General features: G+C 38.1%; 1 protein-coding gene across 1 annotated transcript in view; it reads left to right on the top strand.

The window, feature by feature from the left end:
* The window catches only part of PLD5 (phospholipase D family, member 5), a gene marked incomplete at its 5' end in the record, with an annotated part of 70,324 nt that overhangs the window by 60,380 nt on the left and 1,116 nt on the right, over positions 1-8,828 (top strand). Inside the window, 3 exons of the mRNA XM_010139250.1 lie at positions 58-197; positions 2,250-2,415; positions 7,403-7,517. Of these exons, the coding sequence (XP_010137552.1) occupies positions 58-197; positions 2,250-2,415; positions 7,403-7,517 (421 nt within the window). The remainder of the gene's footprint in view (positions 1-57; positions 198-2,249; positions 2,416-7,402; positions 7,518-8,828) is intronic.

Below are 8,828 nucleotides of genomic sequence, written 5' to 3'. Positions count from 1 at the left end.
GAAAGAGAAAATAAATCACTTATTTTAAATGCCATATTTGAACTTTTCCTTTCACAGAATTCACCTAAACTCTTCTGCCCAAAGGACAGAGTCCTGGATATTGAAGCTATATACAGTGTTATCGATGATGCAAAACAGTTTGTATACATAGCTGTCACGGACTACTTGCCAATCGTCATTGACACCAATGCTAAACGGTGAGTGTCCATGTCCAGGACTAGCAGGTTATCATAATGCCAATCAGGTCTGCTGGCGAAAATGAACCCACAAGAGATTAGTTGCTACTGTGGACCAATTTCTTAGGGCCCAATTCTGCTCTTATTGAAATCAGTGAGAGTTCTGCCATTGACTTAAATGGGAGCAGAATTGGGACCTAAGAAGACATTTCCAGTTCTGGGTCCTAAGCTTTGGATCTGCCTATTGAAGGAGATCAGAAATTGTCTAGTCTGACCATCTGCAAGTGACTGTGACCCAGGAGTACAAGAACCTGCTTATAGATAAATTCTATTTCTTACACTATTATATTCACTATCTGATACCACAGCTACTGGCATTTTATAAGTATAATACAGATATTAAACATGGTGGGGGGAGGTGTTAAGATAGAAATAACATGTTGTGAGTTCTTGTACACAACCAGGGAGATGTCGTTATTTTGTTGTCATAAACACGTACATGAAAATTCCAAAATCAGCAGAGATTACATTTGAATTATCGCACATTTTGATTAACTGATAAGTGCTAAAACCGAACAAAACCAAGTAACTTTTTAAATGCCCTGTTTGTATGGACCATTAAAAAGCACACATGACCCAAAACTGGAGCCACAGTGTAATGAAATCATCCAACTCAGAAGGCAAGTATCCAGTGGTCCCTCCAACTCTTGATAACGTCAACAATGAATTGAGCATTGAGCAAAATTCAACCATTCCATCCACACACTGTATTTGAACGCAGTTAAGCCAAACTAAACATGTGGTTATGTGCTTTCTTCCAGTTTTGCACAATTAAACGTGTTTTGTTCAAATTTTTAGGAAAATAACTCATTTGACTGATATCAAGCATAAGCTGTTTCAAGTCTGCAAGAGGGTTTTTCCAAGAAACTCATTATGTACAGCCTCCAACCCAGTGAAAGAATCATGGGTAGTGCTGTAGGAACCTCAGTTTCACAATATGTATCCCTCGCATTTCTCCTTTATATCAGAAAGGATCTTAGTACGTAGAACTGTTGTAGTTGATGGCGTCTCCTATACTTCTTACTTTGTTCTCATGCCTGAAGAACTCAGTGATCAGGGAAGCCAATTCTCCAACACTTTTCCTATAGCATGGCTTTGTTTGAGGCACTGCCACAGCTTCTCTACCTTTTCAGCTCCCAGTTCTCACTTGTAAGTTATTTTCTGGCATTGCTGAGCTCAGATTTCATTAGGCCAAATGCCTTGATGCTGATGGAATAAAGAAAACGTGCATTTTCTTTGTCTAATTCTCCCTGTCCTGACCTGCTCCCTCCAAAGGTCAGAAACTCAAAGCTAACTAGCGATTGTGAGAACAGCATCCCATTCATGGCAGAATTTCTGCAATCCTCATCAGGAAAAAAAGGCAGCGTTCTCCTTAAATGATGCATCTCCATCTGCTGCTGAAGGATGCAGGCACACTGCATAACAGCAGCTCTCCTTTTCCCATGCAAGAAATTACAGAAGGCATTCCAGTCCACAGCCTGTATGGTCCCAGTCAGAGGAAAAGAAGAATGGCAGTCAGGGAGAGATCCAGTGTTCTGTTCCCTTCCTTGTGTAACCGAAAGAAAATCCTTCTTGTCTCTCTGTCTGGGCCGGGTAAGCAGCACCCTCTAGCTGTAGCTCACTCTGCTGGTTCTCCAGCACTCCACTGCTTCCACCACAGGCAGCAAGTGACACAGGAGTAACTCTCCCGGCTATGGGCAGACAAGGTACCTGTATTTTGTGCAAGCGTTTTGGCAACTCTCCGTGCATCTACACGGATGGAAGATGTGCGCAACCATCCACAACCTCACTGTCCCCTCAGTGACGCTTTTGGCGCAGGACAGAATGACACAAAGAAGGATGTTGGCATTCTGTTTAGTGAGAATCCTTTTAAACGAGAGTGGCATTCCTTGAACAGAAGAATAGAAAATTAATTCACGTGTGTTTACATTTCCCTATGATGTTTAGACTTGGCTGTATTAAAATGGATTTTTATTTTTAATTCTCTAAATATATTGTATTCTTTCTCCACAGGTACTGGCCATATTTGGATGGGAAGATAAGAGAAGCGTTAGTATTACGAAGTATTAAAGTACGACTTCTCATAAGTTTCTCAAGAGACACAGATCCCCTTACTTTTAACTTTGTTTCATCTCTGAAAGCTATTTGCACTGAAGTTCCAAGCTGTAGCTTAAAAGTTGTAAGTATAATCCATATTGCTTTGAAATCTAGAATATTTCTCACCCCCCAAAAAAAAAAATCAAGAAAACTTCATAACTGAGAAGTGTTTTCTGTTAGTACCAAAGCCTTTAAATTTGATTAAATAACATAGGAAATATAATACAATGAACTGAATTTATTCCTAGCAGTAACAGACATAGAAATTAAGACAGAAAACTAAAATGACGCTAAAAGTGGTAGATGCCACAATGGTGGACAGCCTGTGTAAAACACTACCTCTGCTCTTTCACAGCAAAGCTAATGGAGTGAACCGTTGTCATGTCTTGTTTATACTGGCTGATAAGAGAAAATGCGACAGAACAAAAATGTGTTTTAGTCTGGATTCATTTAACCTTGCTGTTCAGCTACTTATCCTTTAGTCAATTACAACGTACACAAAAAAGTAATGAAGATTTTACATGAAATTCAGGCACAAATTCAGAATTGTGAAGGCTGTAAGTGCTGTGATGTGTCCACAGTAGACGTGCAATGCAGGAAGGTGAGCAATACCATGTAGTGTGTTACATCTGTATTAGAGAAAAGAGTGCATGGTAAGTACTACTTTCAGTTTGGTACGTTCCATTTGTATGAAATTGAGGCACACTGGAAATCAGCCACCTCGAACCAATTCAATTTCTTCTGTTTGCGCTTTGGATTTTGGGTTTGTCTTAAATAATCTGCTAAATTACCTTGACTTCTTAATTTGATAATTCACTAAATCATTATGGCTTTTTTAAATCGACAACAACTGTAAAAAACAAATACTATTTGTGTTATAGACACTAAGTGGTATTTATGCATCTCTAGAAATAGGGGGTTTTGTTATAATGTACACTGTTATTACAAGTTTCCTTGGTAAGAAGCACCATAAAGTGTGTTTTTAAGTCAAAAAGCTCAGACATGGCTGACACTGCTTAAGCCATTTCAATTTTGAGTCACTTCTAGTTTGTTCTGCATTTATCATCAAAATTTAATTTATGTATTTGAAATTATTTCTTATTTAAGTGGCACCTAATGCTCTATGCATATCCATTTTCATGTATTTACAGCAGGTAAAATCTTTAGTACAGAATTTATCTTGTCAGGAACAAAATGCTAAAAATTAACATCATCAATGCAGTTAGAAAAAGCTTAGTCCCTCATTATGCATTCCGAGCATCTCACTCAGGCACCACATAAGCATTAATAATTATTGGATTCAACTGCAACTGCTTTGAGAGTATGAACTCAATACAAGTTCTCTGGAAAAGTGGTCTCTGGGAAGAATTCATAAAGAAAAAGCTTAGTCTGAGGACTAAATAAAGACCATAAGCACACAGCCAAATGTCAAGGAGTAAACTGCATACCAGACTGCTGCTCGTTCAGGGAGCTCTGTGCTGTGCATGGAACCACATGTGGTCATGAAATCAAAGCATGACTCATAAAGGGTAAACTCAAGGTGAAGAGCTCACCATTGTGCTTCTTGAGATCTTAATTCCAAGTCTCCTTAAGTTTTGTGTGCTTGACCTTCTAAATTCATCTTACATGCAAGAATGTTCAGACTAACTCTTGAAGGAGCAGTGAAAAGGGGCCAGCTCTGTTGGGTGCAGAGCTGAACAGAGAAAGGAGCACATTGCTGAAGGGCCTACAGAAAGTATAACTAGAACAAAGTGTCTTTAGACAGCTGGAGACCAGGAACAAGTAGCATGGACAGACCCGTATATCTACGGTACAAGCTGATCTTGAGCCTCCACATGGATCTATTTTTGACTTGTGCAGGTGTACTCCTGCTAAGGAAAGAGGAAGGAAAAAGCTGAACCTTTCACTAAATCTTAGAGAGCCTGAAGTGCCTTAGGAGTAAACAAAGTGTTATGAATTAACTATGAAACCTTAGCTCCTAACCACTAATTAAATTTTAAAGTTCTGCACTCCTAAAATAAGGATGGAAAAGATTAATGAAATGTTAGGGGAAGGTGGTGGATTATCGTCACAGTGCTTCTGCTGAAGGCGCGTGTTGGAGAATGTTAGGCTGTTAATGGCAGCACTGGTTCACTGGCTCACCTGAGTGACATCTGTGCTGTTTGTGAGGGCAGATAGGTTTCCCTATTGGGATCTGTATTGTCAAGGAGTTAACGGCTTCTCTACTGTTGCTGGAGAACATACTACATTTTCAGGCTGTCTTTCCCTCCCTGAATCTGAAATTTTCTCTCTTACAAAGTTATTATACAAACGAAACACTAATGTATGATTTTTCTATTCTGCACATCTGAACCTCTCTCAATTTCATAACTCTAAGCTTATGTGATTATTTGCGTGATTGATTACTCTTACACCAAGATATGTTACATTTTGCTAAATCTCGTAACACTGGGAAGAAGGCAGCTAGTTATGTTTTGTTTCCTAGCATTGAAAAGTTTATCCATTTGGCAGTTTTAGACTACTCCTTACAATATTAGTATTAGTCACACAGTATTTTTCACATGCCTGTGAAGAGTTACTGTGAGTACCCTTGATGGACACCCTATGGCTCCTAACTGTCTCCGTTCTGGTTTCGTTGCACCACGAAAATCTGAGCATTTTCTTCTGGCTTTATCCAAAAATTCAAGGCCCTTTCAGAAAGATTCAGATCCATCGCTGTCTTGCTAAGTACATACTTTCTGTGGTGGGTGTGTATTTGTAGGGCAGTTCCTCAAGCACACAGCTGCAGTTTTGATGTTGTCTAAGAACTAACCCCTAATATCTAGTAAACTTGCTTTTACAGCTGCTAAGTTGGTTTATTCTAACTTTTTTTAAAGTGTAATTCTGTAATTGTTAATGATGTTAAAAATCTGTAATTAATGCAGCTCAGTTAGATGTGAATATACAATATAAATCTTATTTAAAGGACAGATACTGCTGTTTTACATGGAATAATCATTTTAAAATGCATTTTATAAAGCAGTCACCCAGTTTGGATTGTTGTCCTTCTTTTTAAATTAAAAAAAACCCTGTCTCTGGAATTTTGCTAGTATTTTTGCTCATTATAAAAATTAAACTCTGAAAGATAACAATGACATGTACAGGTAAGTAAGCATGTGGTGTCATACGAAATTCAGAGACTGTTTAAGGAAACAACTTTGTGACAGTTATTGATCATAAATTGCACTGTAGTACCATCCAGTATTTCAGCACTGGAAGAAAAAAACCAAACTCTTTATTTCTAATGCACTAAAAACCTGCTTCAGCCCCAGTAAACTTCCATCATTGCAGGGAGGGAGGGGTGTGTTAGTCCAAGAACAGAGACTTTCCTCAGAACTAACGTTTGGTATTTTGCACAGAGTTCTTCCAAGCAGTTTTGGTGCAAACTCTGACAACACATAATTTACCCTAATATGTTTGCCAATGGGGAAGAGAGATTCTGATAGAGTCCACAGCATGAAGTATTAGATGAACAACAGCCTCTGGGCTATGCTACATTTTGCCTGCAACTAAACCATTTTGATTAGGTTTGGTAATGCTAATTGCAGATAAGCCTGTTCAGAACTTAGAGGAGAATTCTCCAAGGAAAGCCAGACTGTAATGATCAAGAATGATGATTAAGAAGAGAGGGGCTCTTTAAATTAGTATTTATAAGCAGTTCTGAAGCAACCAGTGATGTTAAACCTGAAGCTGGTGTTCCTGGTAATCCGTAATGACACATTTTGCAATAGTCGAGCAGTTTATTGCAAACCAGCTTGAAACCTACCTACATCATCATTAGCTGGGTAACGAATGTTTTATACAATTCACTTCCTGTCTGCTATGCGCACACCCTTATTTGGTTTAATAAAACTGATGATGTAGTCTGCCACAGACATCACTACATTTCAATAATGAATTTACTATTTTGCAGTTGAGTTTTCAAAGTAGTAAGATTATTCTGGAAGTCATCTCCATAACCTAAAAGTATTCATTCAAGGTTTGTATAAAAAAAAAAGGCTCTGGATCAAGAGAAGAATTTTGCATTAGGGAAAACAGAGCCCCAGGAACAATGAAGGAGTTTTGGGGTGGGTTTTTTTTTTAATACTATTTCTCAACGTCTTAAGTGGGTGCAACATATAGCCAGTTACTTTCATCAGTACTGTGTTGTGAATTAGGTTTGTTCTGGGGATCTACACCATCACCCCAATCGAAGTTTCCCAGTCATGCCATAAATATTCAATTTCTTCTTCATCATGTTATTCTCTGCTTCTGGTTTGGAGATCTGTGTCTCGCTATTAGTTTCCTTAATGAAATAAATAATACTTAAATTTGGACTGGAAATCTCATTTTTGTCTGACACTGATGCAGACAAGGTGTGCATATGCCTCCAAAATTAAAAAAAAAAACAACCAACTAAATATCTAATTCAGACTTTACCCTTTAGCATAGAACAGATGCATTTTCCTCTTGTTGTCTGGTAAATTTGAGGTCTCCATATCAGATTTAATCCTGAGAAGTTTCTAAGTTTCTGAAATCAACAAGTTTTCTCTTGGAAACTATGCAATGTGTAACACAGAGGTCCTAATTCAGCTGTTGGTGTGCCTGCCAGTCCGGATCTGAAGCAGACTTCAGACTCCAATGACCCTTGAGGAAAGAGGGAATGAGCTAAAGAAAAGTTCCTGGGTCTTATTGTGAAGAACACACTGATGGCTTGTTTTTGGTTTGGTTTTTTGGGGTTTTTTTTGTTTTGTTTTGTTGTTGTTAATTTAATTGCCTCTGCTCCCTGGCACTGTATTGCTTTTAGTATGCAGTAGCCATATACTTTGTACGGATCGGAATGCCAAGGTATAGTGAATATCACAAGCTCTGAGAATTTAGTAAGAAATGCAGTGTGCAGTGCTCTATTAAAATTAATGCTTGGCTATAAAAACTCAAGCTGTTCTGTAGCACTAACTCATTTTCAATAAAGAGTAGAGAACACATCGTATTTTTTCTGTCCACTATAGAGTGGTTCTCATTAACCCGCAGTCCATTCTATTTTATGGCAGAAATTTTTTGACCTTGAGGAAGAGAGTGCATGCTTTCTTAAAGAACAGAAGAACGCTTCCCTTCCCAAATTAAATCGTAACAAATATATGGTGACGGATGGAGCTGCATACATTGGTAAGTAACCACATCTCAAGAAATTCTAGTATTCTGGCCAAAAGCCTGAAATAACACTGATTTGTAAATGAGGAATCTACAGCTTGATAAGTTAAAAAATGCTTGTTAACTTAAACTAATAGTTCATTTCTTTGGGAACCTGGATGAAGCTTGAGCTTTGAGCCTCTTCTCGTTTAAAAACTTCTTTTCCCTATAAATCAGTTTCTCAAAATCAATGTTCTGCTTTCAGTATTTAAAAACAAACGGAAAACACAAATACAACACACTTTATGAAGGAGGAATAATTTGGACTATTAACATATTCTCTTGTTTCCACAACACAGTGAAGATGGACTCTGCTCCATTTCCCATGTTACTACTAAAGCTATGGTCAGTCCTGGTAAATACGGTACAAATGCCTTTCATCCTCATCTTCTTAAGTAGAAGATCCATATATGTAATGACATTTCAGACACCCCTGTAACATTAGGTACATGTCTACTAATTGGTATTTTGGGTTAAAGGTGAATTTAAGAAAAGTTGCTGTATGGTACCTAGCACAAATTCATTATCGATCAAATGCTCATTGAATGCAGGCTGAAAACTACCTTTTAAAAAAGTCTGACTGCTTGAGCTGTGTGTGAGCTGCAGGATCAGAAAACTGCTACTGAATTGAAAAGTAACTCATGGGCTTTTATAAAGTCAAGAAAGAAAACATGCATTCTCGTATGCTGCAGCTTGATGCTTTAGTTGCTTACTTCCTCACCCTAACTTACAGCAAAGGGCTTAAAGCCGGTGGTGGCAGAGCCAGTGAGAAGGAGCAGTGTCTGTGACCCAAAAGCATGCCCACACCCATGTGAAGAAGCCCGGGTAGTGTAGATATACAACAAAGAGATACTCTGGAAAGCTCGCCTTGATGTGCTCTGAACACACACACACACACACACACACACACACACGTACTTAATCTATCCAAATCTTTTTCACTTCGAATAGTGCAGCTTATTCCTCTCTCATCTCCCCAGTGTTTTATGAGCACCTCCCAAATATTTTTTTTACTCCATTTTAAATTCCTTCCAATAGCCAGATCAACTTTCAGTAACTTATAACTTGTCTACATAGCATGGATTCTTAGCTGAGTTGTAGTTTTTCTTGCCCATTGTCCTTATATCCTTAGATGTACTTCAATAAAAGAGAGAAATACTCAAAGCTGTGTGAAAGTAATGCAAATGCATGTTAAGAACCTGATACATCTTTTACATGAAAATATAAGAAATGTCCCTTATGATGAGACTTCAATTTGTCATCCTTGACAACTTTAGAATTCTTAAC

The sequence above is a fragment of the Buceros rhinoceros genome, unplaced genomic scaffold (genome assembly GCF_000710305.1).
Source record: "Buceros rhinoceros silvestris isolate BGI_N320 unplaced genomic scaffold, ASM71030v1 scaffold2477, whole genome shotgun sequence".
In the NCBI taxonomy this organism is placed as follows: domain Eukaryota; kingdom Metazoa; phylum Chordata; class Aves; order Bucerotiformes; family Bucerotidae; genus Buceros; species Buceros rhinoceros.
Note: the sequence above shows the minus strand (reverse complement) of the source record. Positions and strands in the feature narration are given on the sequence as shown.